At 50.9% G+C, this 22,532-nt stretch overlaps 1 protein-coding gene across 1 annotated transcript in view; it reads left to right on the forward strand.

The window, feature by feature from the left end:
- The window catches only part of IL17RD (interleukin 17 receptor D), a 29,143-nt gene extending 18,318 nt beyond the window's left edge, over positions 1–10,825 (forward strand). Inside the window, exons 7-12 of the mRNA XM_004702395.2 lie at positions 709–774; positions 2,049–2,103; positions 2,633–2,743; positions 5,066–5,250; positions 7,785–8,745; positions 9,742–10,825. Of these exons, the coding sequence (XP_004702452.1) occupies positions 709–774; positions 2,049–2,103; positions 2,633–2,743; positions 5,066–5,250; positions 7,785–8,745; positions 9,742–9,854 (1,491 nt within the window). The 3' untranslated portion in view covers positions 9,855–10,825. The remainder of the gene's footprint in view (positions 1–708; positions 775–2,048; positions 2,104–2,632; positions 2,744–5,065; positions 5,251–7,784; positions 8,746–9,741) is intronic.
- The last annotated feature ends 11,707 nt before the right edge of the window (positions 10,826–22,532 follow it).

Raw genomic sequence — 22,532 nt, forward strand, 5'->3', positions numbered from 1 at the left:
AGTGATCCGAGCAAGGAAAGGTTCTGTGGAAGATCACAGGGCTGCCAGGGCGCCCCCTGCAGGTGCTGAGTGGTTTTGACTCTGATGGTGGTACCCAGTGCTTTCCGAACATGCCCAGAGATGTGTAATATAGTTGCATCTCTCACCACTTTGCTCTCGTGCATCTGATTTTTGTCACTGACCACCTGCCCAGATTATAATTATGACAAAACACATGCACATATAGCCTTTGCTACCAAGTGAATTTTTGAGACAACAAGACCTGTAAGGACAAAATAGAACTGCCCCCAGAAGGTTTCCTCGGCTGTATGCTTTACAGAAGCACACTGCCCCATCTTTGTCCCAGAGCGTCTGGTGGGTTCGAACCACTGAACTTTGGTTAGCAATTGAACACCTAACCGCTGCACCACCAGGGACACACACACACACACACACCCTTTTACTCTCCCACCCTTTTATTAAATAGGGAATGTTGTAGCTAGTTTCCCTAGCCTCCAGTCAAATGTTCCCTCTGTAGGTACCACCAGCAGTGTGTGGGAGATGCCAGGCATGTGAAATTCTGACACAGTTGCTCCCTGCTTGAGTCCATACCTGGCGGAAAATGCAATTGAGGCTGGTGGCAAGCCTCCCTCCAGCTCTGAGGAACAAAAGAATCCTGAAGGTCTGATCCCAGAAGTGAGTCTTAAAAACACTGTTGTTTCCACGCAGGAGCGGACTACGGACACAACCAGCTGCCTCCTTCAGAACATCTCTCCGGGGGAATATGTAATTGAGGTAGTTATGATTCAGGAAGCCCTTGTTCATTCTACAGCACAAATCCAATTCAGAATCCCAACTACTTATAGCTCTGGGTTTTCCAGCCATTGAAAGGGCGGAAAGTTATATTTTTGTGGTTGTATTTTTATGTAGCTCTTTTAAAAACCTGTTTTTTTAATAGCTTTTGCATAATTGGCCCTTCAGTTTTATAACTAAGGTTTCCATTAAGTATTTTTATGTGGCAGTATAATCCATGTACTTATGATTTAAAATTGCTATCTAATGTCCCTTCGTTCTACAGAAGAGTCTAAAAACATTTTTTAAAATGCATGTTAGTATTAAAACAGCAAAAGCTACACCCAGCACACCCAACCAGTACTAAACTACTTCTTAGATCTTCTCTGAAGCTGCTTCCTGATCAATGTATAGGTCTTCTGAAGACCGCTTTAAAGAGCGTGTAAATTGATACATTCTTTTTCTTTTAGATTACTTCTGTAGTATCAAAAGGGGTCCTACAAAAATTGGAGCCAAAGAAAACTAGAGAGGGAAATTGAAAAGCTGCCCCAATGCCACTGCTCAAAGGCAGCCAGCATTTCTCAACAGCCTGGCAGAAATGCCCCGTCCTGTATCACTTCTAGGAGGTTTTAAACCGATACGCCCCCAAACCGAGCCTATTGTTGATGGATTTGGTTCCCGTTCACCAAGACCCCGTTTTCTGGGATGTGACCTTCCTGGGGACACAGAACACCGGGCCTTTCTTCCATGTGCAGCTGGTGGGTTCACGCTGCCAGCCTCCCCGTTGGCAGCCCACTACAGACCTCTCTTTGCACCAGGCGTTAGTGGAGGTCCGGTCTGGCACAATCGGGGCAGAAGCACTCCGTTTTCATTGGGAGTGGTTACAACATGGGAGTCGCTGGTTAGATTCTTCAATGGGCGAGCAGCCTTTTGATCCCTGAGAGGACTGGGGGTGGACTCTGGAACTTTGAGTTGAGGCAGAGGCTGCCCGGGTAGACGACTGTCTGATCTGGGCCTTACCAACTGTGCCCCGGCAAGGTTTCTTCAGAGCAGTTCTCAGCCTGTCAGCCTGCTCTCCACTCCCCACGCCCCTCTGATGGAGAAAACAATGGAAGCGCTAGTTTTCCTCGCTCCACCAGCCTGGCGGACGTAACTCCCGAAGCACGGCCGCTCTTTTTCTTTAAGCGTGCCCGTGAACTAGGGGACGGTTTACCAAGCAGCTCAGCAGCCGCCCAGTCGCTTTCAGCCTGAGTCTGAAAGCCGTCTGTGTTTTGCAGCTGGTGGACGACACCAACACAACCAGAAAGGTGGTGCATTACGCCTTCAGACCCGGTAAGACTTCCGTTTGCTTGAGCTCTGCTGCTGGTAGATTTAGGAGCCCCGTGCTTTTTATGCCTTGCGGTTTAAAGACAGACAATAGCCCCACCCCTCCCACCCCCACCCCAGATGATGACCCATCAGATGTGACTTTGTGTCTTCCTCCCCAGCCACTGATGGCTGGCAGATCAAAGCCAGGGCGGTGGGTGAGTGGGTGAGTCGCTGTGATTACATAAATAGTGTGATTGTCCTTAGAAGACAAGTTGAAGGGGGAGGTTTCCCTCAGGCCAAATTCTCACCCACAGATATTTGCTCTCACCCCACCCACCCACTCTCAAGTTGTTTTTTGGTAACCCTTTTAAAGAGAAGAGAATCCTTTCATAAACACCAGCCTGAGCCTGGTGGTAGAGAAGTCCTGGAACCTGTTACACGGCTTATGTTTTAAAAGAAAATAAAGGGTGGGGAGGGGGGGTTTCGGATCTTTTCTCTTTGAACCCGTTCCGCTCCTTAAGTTGAAAGTGCTGCCTCCCTTTGGAACCCTCAGTGCACTCCCCCTGGGCCGGGCCCATCCGAGCTGTGGCCATCACCGTGCCACTGGTTGTCATCTCCGCGTTTGCCACGCTTTTCACCGTGATGTGTCGCAAGAAGCAACAAGGTATCGCTTTGTGTGGTGTGTCTTCCCCGCCTCCTCCAAAGGGTAGGACTGGAGTCCCTGCCAGCAGAGTGCTGGTTCCTCTGCGAGCTGAGGTGTGCCTAGGGTCCGTGGTGGGTGTCTGGGGAGCTGTGTAGCTCCTGTTTCTAGTTCTCTGGCTGGGGTGCCAACAGCAGACAGGATGTTCATTTCTCAGTGTTCGATTCTCTATTCCACTGAGGACCTCAGGAGCCACAGAAAGGACAGGCATGAGTCTACTCCCACATTCAGTACAATTCTCAAATTCAGCCAAAAATAGAAGGACATTGGAAAAAAAAACAAACCCACTGCCATTGAGTTGATCTGCCTTGTGGCCGCCCTGTGGCACAACCCTCTAGCACACTGCCCCGTAGCGTGTCCAAGAATGATCCTATGAAAGCAGACTGCCTGTCTTTCTCCCACACAGTGGCTGCTGGGTCCCAACCACCGACCTCTTGCTTAGCAGCTAAGCACTTTAACGACTAGGGCTTCTCTAAGAACAGAGAGGAAATTAATGGGTGACTGGAAGCCCCAGGGTGGTTCACACAGTTGGTGTTCTTAGCTGTTAATTGGAAGGTTGAAGGGTTAGCCCATCCAGTGCCTCAGAAGAATGGCCTGGAGATTGGCTTCTAAAAAAACCATCACTGAAAACCTTTGGCACACAGTTCTACTCTGGCACGTGAAGAGCTGACCTGATGTCAGTGATTTAAAGTGACAACCGGTAAGCCCAACTACTAGCCAAGTAGTTGGTGGGTTGAACCCACCCAGAAGCACCTCCGAAGGAAGGCTGGGCGATCTGCTTTTGAAAAATCCCACCTGAAAACCCTGTGGAGCAGTTCTACTCTGCACACATAGGGTCCGCGGGTTGGAACGGACTCGCAGCAATCAGGAATAGCAAGCAGCCATCTAAGTAAGGCATCAACTAAGCCCACATGGAAGAAGCACACCAGCCTGTGTGATCCAAGTATTGTAACAAATATAACCTAAATCTAAAGGAGGGAATGGCATAGAACTTACATTGTGAACATCTGGTGTGCAGAAAAGGCTGTGGGTGACGGGAAGCCCAAGCTCCATTTCCAGGTGCCACATGTGAAGTTCGCCTCGGGGGAATCCCCTCTAATCATAGTTGAGGGATGTGATAGCCCTGATATCAGACAGACAATATTGTAAAGTCAATTATGGCAGACATAGTTAGGTCAGAATGTAATATCTTAAATTTTGAACTCCCTTTATATCCACTTGAAAACGATTTAAGTTTAAAAAAAAAGTAAAGGGGAAATACATGTGGATTAAGCCCTTGGTGAAGCCCCTCGGACCAGGGTTGTGAATAGCCGTGCTAGCCTGCAGAATGCACTGGAAAGTAGATTGGTGCAGATGTAGTTAAGTTGAAATTTAGCACCCTATCTGATCTTTTGATCCATTTAAATTTGTTCTAGTTTTTAATATTTTCTGCTTTCTTTTCTATTGAGGTTCTTAGCTGTTTTACTTTGTTATTCTTGTTAGGTTTGTCTGTTTCTAAATGTGTTTCTGTATATGAAATCTAGGATAGGTAACTCTATAGCGATAACTAACTAGATTAATGCTTCCTTGGGGGTCTGGCAAGGGAGACTGGGGGCAAGTGAGGGGAGCTAATAATGGTGAGTACAAGAAAGAGGAAAATGTCCTAAAATGGATTGTGCAACTCTTCTTGATGCGATTGAATTATTGAAGTGTATGATATGTGAATTATATGCCAATGAACTGTTAGGGGGGAAAATAACGAGAGTAAAGGTCCTGCTTGATCATTAAAGGAGGGAACTTTAAAAAGTTTGTGGTAAATGGAAAGGAAAGATCATGGTATTTTCCCATGACCTTTCTGAAGCCCCCTTATACAAGTCAGGAGGCCTCCTGGGTGCTGGTAATGTTCCTCGCATGCCCTGGGTGTCAGTTAGGTAGGCATGTATCTTGAAATGTTCTTCCAGTGGTCTGGGTGTCCTTTAGACAGGTGTGTATACCCGGGCAACAATACATTAAGCTCTGCACTTCAGATGTGTGTGCTTCATCCTTTGTAAATCACACCTGAATAAAAAGATTAAAACTAGGTCTGCTCTCCCAGTGCTAGTAGGCTGTGGTCAGTGCAAGTGGTCTCTGCTGACCTGGGTGGGTCCCTGCCTGGCTCTTGGCTTGTTGAAGATCAGCTTCGAGGTGAAGAACAGTTTTTCGCCATTGCTGGCTCCACTGGGGAAATAAAGAGATGGCTAAGGGGCTGATGGAACAGGACTCAGCGTTGCTCGTGGGTGTCAACTCTTATCTTCTCTTCCAATTTAGAAAATATATATTCACATTTAGATGAAGAGAGCCCCGAGTCCTCTGTGTACACCACAGCACTGCCTAGAGAGCGGCTGCGGCCACGGCCCAAGGTCTTCCTCTGCTACTCCAGCAAAGACGGCCAGACCCACACCAACGTCGTCCAGTGCTTCGCGTACTTCCTGCAGGACTTCTGCGGCTGTGAGGTGCGGGACCCAGCTCATCCCCTTCACCTTGGGTGGCCTGCGTGCTCTGATCGCTGCCCCTGCCACTTCTCCCTGCCCGCTTTGTGGCACCTGCCCTGGAGCACTGTCTTGGTGTCTGAATTGAGGCCAGCCTCAGTGCGCTTCCCTTCAGTCTGTCCTCCCCACCTGCCACTAGGTGGCTCCTTACAGGGTCCTTTTCCTCTCTGGCCCACTCCTGCTGGAAAGCCTTGGGTAGCAGGAGCAGGACGTTTTCTGCACATAAAAATGACCACACAGGGGCAGGGTGTGGGAAAGGGTGAGGCACCCAGAGGTGGCTGTTCTAGGATGGGGCCCATTAGTGAGCATGTTCCTGACAGAAATTCCAATGGAATGGGTCCAAGAGAACAGGAAGAAAAGTTTGGAAAATCGGGTGTGGGTAGGGGCTGGGAGAGAGTAATTTTTCTAAGTAGGGGGATGTGAAATGGGGCTGCCACTGTAGGTGGTCTTGGTGGCCAGGGAGGAATGCTTACTGAAAGTCTCTGTGTGGTCATTTGGTCATTGGCTGATACAAAGTAGTGGACAGGGAGACACCAGTGCCATGGGAAAGAGGTTATTCTCCAGGACTCAGGAAGGGGGAACACTCCCAGAAAACAGTAATGTGTCAAGGGCTCTACTTTTGTTAGCTGTTCTCTTGAGTGAAGCGATTATTAATGTATGGGCTGCTAATCACAACAGTTCAAAACCACCAACTGCTCCACAGGAGAAAGATGAGGCTTTCTAGCTCCTGAAAGAGCTAGAGGCTTGGAAACCCACCGACAGTTCTGCTCCGTCCTGTGAGGCCACTGTGCGTTGGGAGTCACTCCATGGCAGGATGTTTGCTTTTTACGTTCCCTTTAACGTCGTAACATCACTTTGAGAGGCAAATCTCAAGCTCTCATGGAAAGCTCACACTGAGAGAAATTAGGAGAATTGTTTAATGATTTGTGAGGTTGGAATGGATTCTGGCTTTGATACTGGCTGGTGGTTTCTCAGGATCTCTCCATGTGGTGAGGCTGCCTCCTAGTGTCTCAAAAGCGTGCGTACGTACGAGGCTGACTGGGTTTCCCCTGAAGGAGGTTGGCACACCTAAGGCAGCAGACTACCCCATGGCACTCATTGTCTTCAGCTGCCACAGACAACCCAGATTCCTCTGCTTTGTAAGTGATTGTCTTCAGGGGGAAAAACGTCCCCAATTATGAATGAAATAACTTATTGTAGAAAACCTGGAAACTATCGGAAAGGCTGACAAGTATACACTTGCCTTATTTTTCATCCCCACCTGGAGAAGAGAGGAAGCTTTCAAAGGCGGAATGTTTGACGTTTTTCCTTCCCACCTGCTTTGGGACAGGTGGGTTCACGCGTTCAGTTTGCCATTTTTGGCTCACTGGAGTGCTTTTAGTTTTTGTTTTTTCAAGAAGTCGTCACTGAGTACTTTTCTACACTGTCAGCAGTCGGATAGACACATGGAATCCATAACTTTGGTTCACCGTAACTGAGTTCATTCACATTATATAATGTCTCAGGAGATAAAGCTTTTACCCCATTTATCATGATTTTCCAAGAATAGATAGTTGATAAAGACATGAAATTGCTGGGTCAAAGATATTTAAATGGTTCTCAATTAACCTGCAACTTGTATAATGTTAGCAGCAATTAGGGAGAGAGTGAAACAATTCAGGCGTATTTCCAGTAAGTGGGTGGATTCTGGAAACTTTCTTCCCCTTTTGCAACATCCTAGAACAAAAGGAGATGACGTTCTTCTAGAATTCCTTTCCCTGCTCAGTTCCAGGCATTGGGAAGTAGTTGCTGAATTGCAGAAGAGGCCAATCTAGTTGCTAAGAGACACTTTCAACAGTTAGATAACAGTGTGGTGAGAGGCAAGTTCTGGTGAGGCTCTGCAGCCTGCTCCAGCCAGGTCCAGCTGGGACCCCTTTGTTCTGGCCTGAGGCTGCAGGGGTCTGCTTCTGCCAGTCACCGGGAATGAATCACACAGCACCACCATGGAATCACAGTTTAGCCCCCTCCTTCCCAGGTGGGCTGTGGGAGGTGTGGGCAGCATGGTGCTCCTGGCACGAATACTTTCTAGACATGGCCACCCAGGGTGGTGAGGGGCCGTGATGTTCATGCTTGACCCCCACTTTCCGGCCCACTCGGGGTCACTCATCACATTCTCTCAGCCTCCAACGGGGGCTTTGTCTCCAGGCAGCCATGCCCATTAGACACATGAACCCTGGTCACTCTTAGTTCCTTGAGGGCGGCGTCACAGGTGGCCTGTGCCTGAGCCAAGTTGCTGAAAGCCTTGCACTGCGGTGTCTCACTGGTGGCAAAGTCGTGACCTGACCGGACGAGAAAATGATCCCACGGAGTGGATGGTGGCTGCCCCCTGCAGAGGGCAGCGGGTGACAGGGATGGACGGGATGGTTGATGGGCATCCTGGGTGGGGCCCTCTCTCCTGCGCCCACATCCCCCGCCCTCACTGGGCAGGTGAGGTGAGACGCACCCCCACTCCCCTCCAGGTGATTCTGGACCTGTGGGAAGACTTCAGCCCCCGCCGCGAAGGGCAGCGAGAATGGGTCATTCAGAAGATCCACGAGGCCCAGTTCATCATCGTGGTCTGCTCCAAGGGCATGAAGTACTTTGTGGACAAGAAGAACTACAAGCACAAAGGCGGGGCGCGGGGCCCAGCGAAGGGGGAGCTCTTCGTGGTGGCGGTGGCGGCCATCGCCGAGAAGCTGCGCCAGGCCAAGCAGAGTGGCGCGGCGCTCAGCAAGTTCATCGCCGTTTACTTCGACTACTCCTGCGAGGGGGACGTCCCTGGCGTCCTGGACCTGAGCACCAAGTACAAGCTCATGGACCACCTCCCCCAGCTCTGTTCCCACCTGCACTCGCGAGAGCAGCGCCTCCCCGCGCGAGACCACCGCCCCCCGGAGCATGCGCTGTACCCCGGCGGTGGCAGCTACGGCTACGTCAGCCGGCGGAACTACTTCCGGAGCAAGGCGGGCCGCTCCCTCTACGTCGCCATCTGCAACATGCACCAGCTCATCGACGACGAGCCCGACTGGTTCGAGAAGCAGTTCGCGCCCTCCCACCCGCCCCCGGCCCGCGCGCGCGAGCCGGCACTGCAGAAGTTCGACTCGGGCCTCGTCTTGAACGACGTCACATGCAAGGCCGGGGCCGAGGGCAGCAGTTTCTGCCTGAAGGCCGAGGCGGCCATGGGCGGGCCGATCGCACGGCCCCAGCATCTCGGCCTGGACGAAGAGCCCGAGGCCCGGGCCAGCCCCGAGGGCAGCGCTGCCCTGCGGCCCCTGCTGCACTTGGTCAAGGCCACCGGCCCTTCGGACATGCCGCGGGACTCGGGCATCTACGACTCGTCCGTGCCCTCGTCTGAGCTGTCCCTGCCGCTGATGGAAGGGCTCTCGACGGACCACACGGAGACCTCCTCCCTGACAGAGAGCGTGTCCTCCTCCTCCGGCCTGGGTAAGAGAGGCGGGCTCTGCCCCGGCCGCGCCCAAAGCGGGCTCCAGATTCCGGTGCATACGACTTGGCAGCGAGACCTGGTGTCCAGTAGCGAGGGTTTATTGACAGTCTTGGGGTGTCTCGGGCTCTGGAAAGACATACTTGACATATTTATGATGCTGGCATTAAGTAAGGATAAGCCCACCCCCGAGTCCTGTGAAGAGCATGCTATCACATACAGCATGTGCACTGTGTCATCCCCTCCGAAGACCTCAGTCCCCTGGGCTGGGCAGGGTTCCCGTGAGGCTCACAGACCCGGCTCTTTGAGGGCGGAGGTCCCTGGGTGGTACAAACGGCGAGTGGTCAATTGTTCATCTAAAGCAGCGGTTGTCCACCATCCGAATGCCGCGACCCTTTGATATAGTTCCTCGTGTGATGAACCACAAAATTATTTCATCACATGGCTACTTCATCACTGTCATTTTGCTACTGTTACGAATTGGGCGACCCCTGTGAAAGGGTTGTTCGATCCGCAAAGGGGTCGTGACCCACAGGTTGAGACCCGCTGATCTAAAGGTTGGGCGTTCCAGCCCACCCCCACCCCCACCCCCAAGCGGTGCCACGAAAGAGAGGCCTGGTGAATCTGCTCCGAGATTACAATCGAAAACCCGTATGGAGCAGTTCTAGTGTGCGCCCATGGGGTTGCCATGCAGCAGCGGTGGTGCTCTTTTGGGACCCACCGTTTTTGTCACCTGCCCCATTTCATTTTTGAAGCTGTATCCCTGGGGCTTGTGGACACAGCGTCCCCTCCATCAGAGCTCGGCCGTAACACCCCAGGTAGGAAGGCTCCTTCCCACATGCGCTGGGACTCCTTGGAGTGTTGCTTTCTCCACCCTGCTGGAGGGTGAGGTGCCTGCCTCACTGTGTCAAACCCAGATCCCAGCCACGTCCGGCATTCGTAGCCGACCTAGTGACATGCGAATGACCATGTGCCTTTGCCCTCTCCCCTTTCCTCAGGTGAGGAGGAGCCTCCTGCCCTTGCCTCCAAGCTCCTCACCTCTGGGGCGTGCACAGCAGAACTCGGGTGCCACAGCTACACTGAAGAACTCCACGCCGTCGCCCCTATGTGAAGATCGGAAGAAGCACAGAAGCATTGCCACTTTAGCTGCCGCCTCTCCTGGCTCTCTGGCGCCCCCTCTGGTTGTGTGGCCCACTCTGCCACTGGGGTCTTGAACCAGGATGTTCTGAGTGAAATGTTGGCCAGTCCTTGCTCCCCCTGCCCCGAATCGTCCCTGATACCTTGGCCAAGCACCCAACCCTGCGAGCTCTAAGGTGCACATCCATAGGCCAGGCCTGGGAACCTGTGGCCAACCATGTGAGGTTGGTCCTGACATTCAGACCTGCTCCAGGGACGGTGAGGAGATGAGTAAAGAGAAACCGGAAGATGTGTACACGGATTGTTCCAATTCAGTTAGCCTCAGCTGGCGCCTTTGATTTGAAATGCTTCGTGGAGAAAGTACATGCAGGGTCCCAGCAGCCACAAAATCAGGAGCGAGTCTCTCTTTGCTCCTGTCTTCATGTGTTAGGGGTGACTTGGCTGCTTGCGGGGCTCTGGGGCTGGCCAGACTGGCCTTTGTAACCCATCTGTCCCGCTGGGTGGGTCATCATGCACAAGATACTACAGCACCTGGAGCCCTTCCTCCATCCGAATTGGGGTCGTGCGGAGCCTCGTCCGGCAGCCAGGTGTCTGTCCCCAGGTTCCATCTGCTTCACAGTCTCCTCAAAGTTGGGGCCCAGCTGGAGGTTCAAAGTTTGGGCTTGGAACAGTCGTCAGCCCATGTGCTGTGTGCTGGGGACATGCAACTGGCATGGGCATGGTGGCAACAACTCTGAACCCATGTGGGCAAGGACAGGCCTTGGTTAAAGCAGGTAGAACACCGAATGTGCCCTTTGATTACCTTCTGAAGAAGACCCAGAAGTGCTTGGATCAACCAAGTTCACTTTGTATTTCTGAGGTGTTTGTCTCTGCTCCGTCCTTCCCCAAAGTAGACAGGGTTTTAAGAGGCACGCATTTGCTATAAAAAGGAAAAGTTGCATGCTCTCTCGGAATCTCTATTTGCCAAGTGTTCCGCAGTTCCCATCCTGGGTATAATAATATGTGCTAGTTTCCCCTGAGGACCATATCCTTGGGTGGGGGTGAGGGGTGGGCAAAAGGGATGGGCGTTGAGCAATTTCTTGGCCTTTTCCGAAGGCAAGGTTGGACTTGGCACTGGATTTTCTCAGCATTCAACGCCAGGAGCCGTTGTTCTCTCCCCTCCTTCAGATAGGCCACACTGGGGGGGCTGGTGCTGAGAAACATCCGGAGGAGGGCGGGCCTGGGGGCTGGGGGAGAGAAAGTTAGAGCCCCTGCTGGAAAGAAAAGGGTTGTGTGTATTTTTTGCTGCAAATGTGTCATACTCCCTGCTCTGGAAAGGCAGCTGGCAGCTTCTCAGGAGAAGAACGTGCTCGTCTGTTCTCTGGCATCAAGTTTCCTGCAGCTGCTCCGGGGAGAGATGAGTGGGGCTGTAGGACCGTCTCTCCCCTCCCCCCACCCCCACCCCCTGTAAGACTCAAGCCTCAGAGGAGAGACGTTCCATGTTGTCACCATGGAATCCAGGACAAGCGTGGGGCTCCCATTTATGAGGCTGCACTGCCTGCCCTGTCTCCGAGCACGAGCACGCTCTGAGGAGGCGGCTGTGCGTCCAAGTTTTGGAGCATCATCAGAGGAGCTCTATTGAGAAGGAGAAGCGTTGCCCCCCAAGGAGCCATTAGGAGCTGCTGTCAGGGTGGGATGGAGGGAAGTGTCCTTGACAGTGGCTCCAGGGAATGGGTGGGGCGACGGGTAGGTGGTGGGGGGCATTGAGCAGGGCCCCGTGGGAGTGGGCAGAGGGCTTGGCAAATGAACTTAAAGCAGAGAGGACAAAGGGAATGTACCTAGTTCGAAAGGGAAGTGATTCTATAGTTTAGTTTGGATCAAGGGGTCTGGGTACTTACTTTGAAACACTGTTTTTGATGGTCAGCAACTTCAGTCTGACACACATGCAAGGTACCTGAACTACGGTGTGAGAAAGTGACTTGGAGGATGGTGAGAGGTCCCACTTCCTGGTCTTGCCTCATTAGTCTCACTTTCTGGCCCGCCCTGTGTCATGCTGGGAATAGGAATGGCTGCCCGGCACATTAAGGCAAACCATCTGTTCCAAGCAGAGCTGCGTTTCCTTCCTTGCAAATTGCCCCTGACGGTGGGAATGGTAAACTAGAATTCAAAGGAAGCCCCTGCCAACGCACAGGTTTTTAGAGACCAGGGAGAGGAGAGTTAGAATCTGGGGTGGCGTTACTATGAGCCCTTGATCAACAAAGAGGGCTGTGGGTAATTCGCTGGTGTCCTATGGGAGGGGACCATCCAGGACCAGGGCTCCCGGTAACTGAGCAAGTTCAGTGAGTGGCATTAGGTGGTGATTGATTGTTCATCTGAATGAGCCAAGGCCCTGCAGAAAGGACTTGGTATCTGACTCAGCCTTGCCAGAGGGATAGACGCTTCTCACAGAGGGGTCTACTCGATACAGGGGCCCTGTCCAGTGCAGAAGGGCCACTGAAAACAGGCTCTCTGGGCCCTTGCAGTTCTCTGATAGTCCAGTTATCAGAAGTCATTTAGATCTCGGCCCAAGGACTCAGGCAGATGACACAGCCAGGTAATAAGTCTTGTGCCCCCAAATAACATGGGCCCGTAAAGTCAATGAGGTAAAATTTCTTGGCAGCTGTGTTAAGCAATAACAGAAAATAGTCCCAGGTCACATGTTTGAAAACGTCTGTAGTAATGAAGTCGATGAATCAGTGTGGTGTATTTAAGCGAAGTTTGCCAGATGTTCAGTCTTGTTGCTTCATAGCCACAAGTGTCTGCTTTTTAACCTGCTAGGTCTACGCTCGGGAAGATTCCTTTGAAAAAAATGTAGGGTGACACAATTTTCAGAGATTTTTTTTCCCCATGATTATCTCAACGGAAAAAAAGACCACCTATTTCACTTCAGAAGAAATGATGCCCCTCACCCCCAAAAGAAAAAAGCCCTATTGGATACTCATTTGGTCCTCAAAGGAGAGTGGTGAATGGTGGTGTCTACTGGAGAGTCAGGGATAGATGGTGCCAATGTGAGGGCTGGTCGCCTTGCCTGTTCTGTTGCTAGTGGAGACTGCTGCCCTTGAGCAGAGGTGAGGTGAGGTGAGGTCAGGTCAGGGAGCAGCTGTCTAGCAGACTCCAGGGCTGAGGAAGACAGCTGGGACTGCTAGCCACCTACCCAGCGCCAGACAATAGGTGATGGTGAGGATTGCAGTAAAGTGATGAGCTGGGTACCCAACTACTGGGCAGCTCATCTTTCCTTAAAGGGAGGCTGGGGGTCTGAATTTTTACTTGATAGACTCTGATTCTTTTTATATTGGCCTCTGCATTTTTTAACATATATTTGAATTCTGGTCCAGTAAAATGGACAAACCTGCTATGGTCTATCAGCCGCTAGTTTTCAACTTCCGCTCTATAGGATTTGAAAGGAAAGCATTCTGTGGTAATTACAGATAATCTAGTGCTACCAGAAAGTGCTGTTGCTGAATACATCCGTTACTGTTTCTTCGCTGCACCACTCCCTGAGGCGGGAAAACAATCTGATGTGATTCTGACTGTGTTTAGAATGTTGGGTAGCTGAGGGAGCAGACTGGGGAAGATGGAGCCCATGGGAGATTGCAAGGAGCAGGGCTCCAGAAGCCGAGATAACACCAGAGCTGAGCGTCCAGCCCGCAGCTGATGCCCACAGTGTGGGCATCTGTCTCCCAGATGGCTCCAGTGTATTTCTGTTTTTAGTGCCCACTCTCCCCTAAATAAATAAGTTTGATAGTTTCTTTATATCTCAGTGCCTTACAGATCCCTGGTTGGTGCTGTAGCATAAGCCATCGGCTGCTAACGACAAGGTCCATAGGCAAAGAGGCTGACTGTGCCCATACAGGTAGCAGCCTTGGAGACCCTGTGTAGGGTCCCTGTGAGTCGGAATCCACACATTTGGGCATGGGTTTTAGCTTTTCGGTTTTAAGAGAAAGGCAAGCCAGTTACTTTTAAATTAGATTTCTGTTATCCCAATTTAAAAACGATGGCACATGGGCAATTTTGTTTGAACTCCGCACCTGAAAGACCATATTTATTCTAGCTCTTGATCAAATCTTTAGCATTGTGGATGGGAGAAAGTTTGCATGGTCCCCACTGCACCTAGGGCTGTGCCTGAATTATTTCGGACATCTGTGCATGGATGCTGGATTGACAGCAAGAGAAATTCTGAAGCTTCCTCTGCTGAGAAGAGCACTTTGTAGGACTGCCTTATGGAAATCCAAGCCCGCGCTTTTGTTCCCTGAGGAGAAAGCAGCTGGGGGCCTTGCCCTTACTTGAAAACCCCGGTGAAGTTAGCCCTCTGGTGGTTCTGTCTCAGCGATAAGTAATCCCACCTCCTCAAGCCATTTTCCCGAGCTTGTTTTCCGGGGACCTCAGTGGCATTCCCCACTGGACGCCTCTCAGCCCCACTCTTCCTCTCGTCGGCCATGTTGAAGTTGACCGGTGGGTGCTGCCTTCCTGTTAGTGCCTTTGAATGCCAAGCTCAGGGTGACATTGTGGGGACATTCTTACGTGCCTGGCATCTGTCACTAGTTTAAAACAATGCATTTTTTAAGTAGCAGTATTTTGAGGATTATTTACTGTCATGTGATATTTCTCTCACCTTAGTAATGGTCCTCCATCATACCGTCTAATGTTTTTAATGCCGTCTGAGCTTTCTGGAGACAGTCTCCAGCTTTACCCTCTGAGCGACAGCTGTCACGTCCTGGATTCTAGTTTTACGTAGTCACAGAGCCACCTCGAGCCCACGGCCCAGTGTTAATAAGTGGTCCTGACTTCCCCTTAACCACTGGCAGCAACTTGCTAAGGGGTGTGTTCCAGTTGCTGCTTGAAGGTTAATTTATGAGCACAAATTGAATCCCCCAGGGACATCTCCTGGGGGTTGGGGCTACTTGCCTTCTCTCCACTTGGGTGCCTCCTCACACAATTCAGCTGGGACCATGAACCCCTCAAAGACCTTCCCCATGTCCTAACTGCCCAGTAGCCGCAGCTCTGACTTGATTGGGCCCTGTGTGCTGCGCCATCAGAAGCCTGACAACACCTGAAAGCACCGTTGCCACTGATGTTCAAGTCAGACACAATTTCAGTTGTGTAGACGCAAGCGCTGTCTTCTGTTTGTAGACGATACTGGCAAAGCTGGCCATCCCTCACGTTGGACAAAGTGATTCCCGTTGTATTGCACTGGTGCGTGCTTGTCTGTCAGACTCGGCATCTCAAGGGGTGGGGGTGATGGGGTGCCGAGAGTCGACAGCAGCCGAAGCTTTTGTAAAAACCAAATATGTTTGTACAGAGAGTAGGTAACTTAGTTTCCCTGTTAATAAAAAATCTAAGCGACTGTTTTTACGACGGCGCACGCGCTCTCACAGCTTGAGGGGAACCTGTGCCCTTCCTGACCTGCTCGGGGTTGTTGGGGGCCGTGTGCTCCAGGTGTTCTTAGATTGACAGCGGTAGCCACTTACTTGATGTGTACAGACTTCTGTAAACAGTTGACAGTAGCTCACAGCCGACATTTTAAAAATGTTCTTTTTTGTACCTTAATAGTTCCTGCATCAAATAAAAGGTTTTGCTTTAAGCTTGCAGTGGTTGGTTATCTTAGAACATCTCTCTGGCGCCCTGCATAACTGGAGCCCCTGGCACTGTAATAATGGGGTCGGGGAGAATCGCTGTCAGCATCAGCTGAAGGCTGAGTTCTGTGAGGTGGGGGTCAAATATGCCCCACCCCACCCCCGACACTAACTGTCCCTCCCACAGAACACGGTTCTCTTGTCAAGTGATTTGTGGCAATAGCCACACACAATTCACATACAGTACCTATGATTACAGGGTTGGTTAGGGAAGGAACGTTACAATTCAGGATCAGGAAAGACTTGGGATACAGTTCATTGATCAGGACAACCTCTTCTCAGCTATTTTCAGGCCTCTCTCCCTGGCCTCAGCCTCTTGGTCTGGCCTGGCCCCTCCCCTGCTCAGGCAGTGTTACCCAGCGCTTTAGTGCCACTGATAGGTGTCTAGGGACTCCACTCGGCTGGCAAACCTGTTCACTTTTGCTCCCTGGACCGGAAAGCCCAGTTCATCTCTTGCCAGTCTCGGGTTCCTGCTCTCTCATGCCACCCTCTTTGGCTCCCTTCCCTGTTACAATTCCCTCTCTGTCTAGGAGATTCTCAGCACAGGGATGCCAGGGCCAAGGGCACACTCCACTCCTGACTGGTCTTTCCTGATAGTTGTGAAGGTCTCCTGCCACCACTGGGTTAACTCATTTTAAACCGGGTAGGATGACAGAACTGACCAATCCCCTCAATTGGATTGTATACACGTAATTTGTCTAGTCCCACCTCATCCCCAAGGATGCCGTGCCCCTTACTGATGTTATTTGAAATCCATCCAATCCCCACGATGGAGTGTAAGCACCTCATTTACATAGCCCACCCAGTCCTTTGATGGGGGTTACAAAAACACATTCAATAACTCGCTGTACCACATGCAGGATTTTGAGGCCTCTGCCTGGGAGAGGAAGGGGTGTTTCAGAAGAGCGGCCAAGGCAGCTTGAACATTAGAGGCTAACCCTGCCTTGAGCCAACAAAGCTATTCACCTGACCTCTGGCAGCAGTTGTGTCCCGAAGACGTGGTGGCAGGGGTACTTAATGTGGGGAGAAAGTTCACTTAGAATAAATGAATTTCTTTTCAGAAATGTTAAAAGGGCCACGTTAGTTTAGGGGCCACAAACTGATTTCCATCAAACAGAAAAAAAGGTGTGTGCTTACTGTTCCAATTGGCTCTTGGCTCTCACTCCTGTGCACTACCCATGCTCAGTGAGTTAACCTCTTGGTGCCTATCAAGTTAGGGGGTCTGTTCCTTATTCCAACTGTGACCTCGAAATTGCAGTCTGGCTCTCAGTGTCTCATCTGTAAATGTCTTGCTTCTTAGGGTGGTGTGTGAGTGAAGCAGGGTGATGGACGTATGGTGCTTACTGCATAGCGTAGCCTCGTGCTTGGTACACAACACGAATTGTTGGCACAGAGGTAGGTGCACAGTCCTGTAGGGATGGTGATCTAGTAGCTGCATCAGCAGACACGCAATCTGAACAGGTATGGGAGAGTGCGGCTCTCGGGGAGATTTGTTGGCTTAGGATCTATACTACAATCATATTTATGAAAATGGTGAGCATACAGGGTGCAAAGTTATGAGAAATGTCCTAAAGATAATCAAATACTTTGAAGGAATGAGTCTCCTGGCATGGGAATTCAAGACTCGTCTCAGGGGACACCTAGGACAATTGGCCTAACATTATCCACTGAGACGATATTTACTTTGTGAGTATCGACTTGGTATCTTAAAAGCTCATGAGGTGTTACCATTGGTCTTGGAGTCTGAAGAACGGGGGAGTGGTGACAGTTGAAGACCCATGGAAACAATCAGCCCTGCAGACTATTGGACCACACACACATCCACCTCTACAACCTTAGACCCAGAAGAACTAGGTGGTGCCTGGCCACCACGACCAACCGCTCTGAGAGGGATCACTCCAGAGCTTCCTGACAGATTAGGAGAAATATATGGAACAAAACTCAAAAAACAAGCAGGTTTACTGGTGGAATAGAGGCTGGTGGAACACCCACAACAAAGAGCACCCTTTGGGTTTGAAAATGAGCTCACCCCTGTAGCTCAGTTTTCAATTAAACAAGAGATCTATAAAGGGAACAGTAACACTAGGGAGGTATGTACACCTGAAAAGAATCTAATATTTGAGCTCAAATGGGCAGCATTTAACCAAGGACAAAGTTCAGTAGTTAGCAGAGGGAGGAGTGGAAACGGGAGGAAGTGGGATAAGTGATGTTTCCTTGTGGGGATCACAATCAATGACATGAAGCAACATGTGCATGAGTTATTGAATGAATGGAAAACTGATCTCCTTTAACAGTCATCCAGTTCACAGTAAACAGTTGGAAAAAACAGTTGGCTGTCAATCTGACTCTTAATTCATGACCACCCCATGTATGTTCGAGTGGAACTGCCCAGCGGGGTTTTGATGGCCGATTTCCCGGAAGTTGCTTGCTGGGCCTACCTTCGGAGGTGCCCGAGGAGGACCACGAGCTCCAGCCTTTGCATTCGTTTCCATGGGCGTTCGCGGTCTGCGCCCTCCAAGGGTTAGCTGTCCCGTACAGGACTTGTATCAGAAGGGGACTGTTGACTTGAAGAAAGGAAAGGGACACAGAATACAAGCCCTGTGGTCATTGCCTCAAAAGGGCATTGCGCAGCTGGTAGGGCTTGGGAGCACTAGGAGGGAAAACACGGTTTTGCCTTGCACTTACCCTATTGCACTCCCAGGCCCCCCTCCCCCCCTGCCTCCCCCACAGGCCTGCAACCTGCTGCCCTCTGGAGACCAAAGGATAACAGAAGGAGCGGCAAAAGCCGGCTCTGGCTGCATGTTCTGGGGCTTTTCCAGGGGAGGAAATCCTGTCAAGTTCGTGCCTCCTTCGCTTCAGGATCAGTGGATTCCCCACTCCTGTTCTCGGCAGTTTCTCCTTACTTCTCAGAGCCGGCCTTTGAGTGCCGTGTGCTTTAAAAACTCACAGCCATCGAGCCAAGGCTGACTCATGGCGACCCCCACGGTGGGTTTCTGAGACTCTTCACTCTTTACAGGAGTAGAAAAGCCATTCTTTCTCCTGAGGTGCTGTGGTTTCGAACTGCCGACCATACAGATCGCAACACCACCAAAGCTCCTGCCCAGTGCTTCAGACAGATCTTATTTACCTCCACAGCTGCCCCGTGGGCAGGTGGTCTCATTGGCTCCATTTTACAGATGACGAAACCGAGCCACCAACTGTCACTGACTGTGAGAAGGTCTCACAGCTGGCTGGTGGCAGGCTGGGCTTTTGAGTTGCAGCAGAGCCCTAGCTAGACTGCTCCTGTGTCTCCTTGGTAAAAGGTGTTATCAGCAGGTAAGGCTGTCCTTGTGTGGTCCAAGGAAAGAAAGCTTTTCCCATAAAGTTGGGAGGGCAGCTCCGCTCTGGATGGGAACAAAGGCAGGAGCCAGGCCAGCCGCCGATTGCACATGGATTCCAGTCCTGCCTATGGGTTTTAGTTTTCATTGTTGGAAGAAGAGAGGTAGCACAACATCTGCCAGTTCTACATTTTTCATGTGTGCAATTCCATGGGGCACAGTGCTTCAGTCAGATTGTGCAACCGTCACTGATACCCATGGCCAAGTTTCCCATCACTACAAACAAAGCCCAGGCTATGATTATAAGGCACAGTTCCCTCTTTCCCACCCCTAGGAGTCGCTCGCCTGCCCTTGGTTTTCTATCACTGAAGTTAGACGAATGTAAAGATCCCACCCATGTGGGATAATTAATTGTATATAATTATCGAGATGATGATGGTGATGGTTTTTTAGCATTGTGATTGAAGTGGGCGTGTGGGTCTCAGACAGCCTGAACTGAGATCCCTGTTCTGTTCTTAGTCTGTGATCGAGGGCCGGAGGCTTGCGTGTTGAGGGCCAAGTTTCCCCATCTGGAAAATGGATGGGGGTTCCACACTGACCGGGCTATCATGGGGCTTAAGTGGGTGGGTGACCAGGTAAAATTCTGGACACAGACTGGCACAAGCTAAGCCCCATCCATGCCCACGAGAAGGTATTCATCTCAACAGGGACAGCTTAAGGGGCATACAGTTGTAAAACAGGGAGGGAGAGCTGAGGGTGACCCAACTGCCCCCTGGGTATCTCCTTGTAGCCTTGGCCTGGGCTGCGGATGGTCTAGAATCCCAAGCTTAATCGGCCTGTTGTTTTGTGGTACCATTGAGTCAGTTCTAACCCATAGCGACCCTGTGCACAACAGGACGAAACACTGCCCGGTCCTGTGCCACCCTCTCAATTGTTCCTGTGCCCGAGCCCATTGTCGACAGCCACTGTGCAGGCCCATCTTGTTGAGAGCCTTCTTCTTTGGCACTGCCACTTTACCGACCATGGTGTCCTTCACCAGGGACTGGTCTCTCCTGACAACATGTCCAAGGTATGTAAGATGAAGTCTTGCCATTCTTGCTTCTAAGGAGCACTCTGGTCAGACCACTTCTAAGACAGATTTGTTTATCTTCTTAGCAGTCCATAGTATTTTCAGTATTCTTCTCCAGCACCACAATTCAAATACATCGATTCTTTTTTGGTTTTCCTTATTAAATGCCAAACTTTCACATGCATCTGAGGCAATGGAAAATACCAAGGATTCAGTCAAGCGCACCTTCGTCCTCAAACTTGGCTGTTCAGTTCCCTAAAGAGGTCTTGCGCAGCAGATTTGCCTCATGCTTGTCTTTTGATTTCTTGACTGCTGCTTCCATGTGGATTGTGGCTCCTTGACAAGGCCAGTCTTTCCCCCATTTGTATGATGCTACTCTGGGTCCAGTGGTGAGGATGCTGGTCTTCTTTATACTGAGTCATAGTCCATACTGAAGGCTGTGATCCTTGATCTTCATATTTGACCTACCACCCCCTTTTCAGGAAAAAAGAAATAGCAACCCTGGCAAACCCTGGCAATTTAGAAAACTTGTATACTATAGCCAACAATCTGGGATAAAATAGGTTCCTGCTTCTGTGGCTTCAAAAAAGCTCTGCAGAAACATGGCAGGCGCCGTAGCTCCCAAGGGCATGACACACAACCCAGGCAGGCAGGATGGTGATGAGAGGCCAAGGGACAGAGATGTTCTCAGTATCTCTTATGAAAAGGCTTCGTCCCCCAGCAGGCACCATCAGACTGTGACCTGATTGACAGGTTGGGCACCGCCCCTGTCTCCAAGCAGCTCTCATCAAGTTGACAACATCTAACCATCGCAGAGCCCTTCTAGATCATTACTCCGGGGCGATACCGCCCACTTTGGGAAACACTGGGCTAGATGGACAGATCCTGCTATCAAGATTTTGCAGATGCGTAGCGACCCTTTAGGTCAGGGTAGAACTGCCCTGTGAGTTTCCCAGACTGTAACTGTTAACGGGAGTAGGAAGCCCAGTCTTTCTTCCAAGGAGCAGCTGGTGGTTTCAAACTGCTGACCTTAGGGATCACAGCCCAAAGCATAACCATTACACCATCCTAACGGCAATGATATCCTTGTCTTCCTGGAGGTCAACTGGCCATGGCCTTTATGGGACATGGCACCTGATCAGATGTCACTCCCCTGCTGAAGCCTCCAGTGGCGCTGGACACGAGCATCAGTTCCTACCTGGTCCTCCTGCAGACCTCTCCTCTCTGTGGGTCTTTCTCCCCTCTGGCCAGACTACACTTGTCAACGTCCCTCACACGTGGGATCCTGCCCTGGGGACTTTGCGTGTGCCATGTCTTCTGTCTGAGACACCTCCTCTCTGCCCCTCCAACCCCTCTGGGTGGAGACTCAGGCCCTGACCATGTCCACCCTGTGCCTAGGTCCTGGCACCGGCTTTCAGGAGCCTTTCTTTCCATGGGCGATGACCCCCCCTCTTGTGTTGTTATGTGCCAAGGCCTCTTGCCCCCTAGAACAGTCTCAGTGAGATCAGGCTCTCTCCCTCACAGTGACTTCCAACTGCGCTGGGCTTTGGTTAAGTCAGCTTGATTCTCAGCTTCCTCATCGTTTGGGTGGGCCTGCCTCTTGGGTTGGTTGTGTGGATAAAAGCAGGCCGAGGACCTAACCAGGAACCAGGGATGTGAATAGCTTTGCTCTTGTGTAGCGTCATCGGAAAGTGGATTATTGCAGATGCAATCGGGTTAAAATTTAACACTATCATTTGATAACCCTACTGGCCCATTTTAAAGTTGTTCTAGTTTTTAATATTTTCTGCTTTTTTGAGGTTTTTCCGTGTTTTCATTTGTTATCGCTGTTAATTTGGGGGGTATGTTTTTCTGTCTATGAAATGCAGGATGCACTGGTAAAGCTAGAGAGACAGTGAGTGTATTGGTGGTTTCTTGGACGCTATGGCAGGGGAGGTGGAGGGAAATGCGGAGCTAATGAGCGCAAGAAAGGGGAACATGTTCTACATGGATTGTAGTGATTGTATGTAACTCTTCTAAGTATAATGGAATGATTGAACTGTCTGATATGTCAATTATATGCCAGTGAAATGGTTAGAAAATCCTAAAGGCAGGCAAAGGGGGATGGCACGCTGCCTAGCCCAAGGCAAGTGCCCCCACATGTTCACGTCAGTCATTAGGAGGAGCAGTAACATTGACTAGTTACTAATGAAAGCTTTCCTGGGGTGCAACGGCATCTATTCCTTTCTTTTCAAATTGGGAGGAGACCCTCCCCTCATCAATTCACCAGGATCTCTAGCGTTGAGAGTAACTGGTCTGCCCCACGCCTGGGAACCATTGGCATTGCCCGTATACTGGTCAGTGGTTTGGACCCAGCAGCTGCTCCTCAGGAGAAAGGTTTGGCAGACTGGTTCCATAAAGATTGCAGCCTGGCAACGTCCTAGGGCAGTTCTACTCTGTCCTGTGGAGTCGTTATGAGTTGGAATTGACTGGGGACAGAGGATGGGTTTTAGCAGGCTTGGTGAACGCCATGGCCTCTGTTAGCATCGTCCCCGTGGGTTGGGTGCCTGCAGCGATGCCAAGCCTCCTTCATCCCATGCTCCCCTCCGGGCCCTGGCGCTGAGGGAACGCCCAGC

Source organism: Echinops telfairi, unplaced genomic scaffold (genome assembly GCF_000313985.2).
Source record: "Echinops telfairi isolate 266 unplaced genomic scaffold, ASM31398v2 ScPeMD7_31;HRSCAF=116, whole genome shotgun sequence".
Lineage (NCBI taxonomy): Eukaryota > Metazoa > Chordata > Mammalia > Afrosoricida > Tenrecidae > Echinops > Echinops telfairi.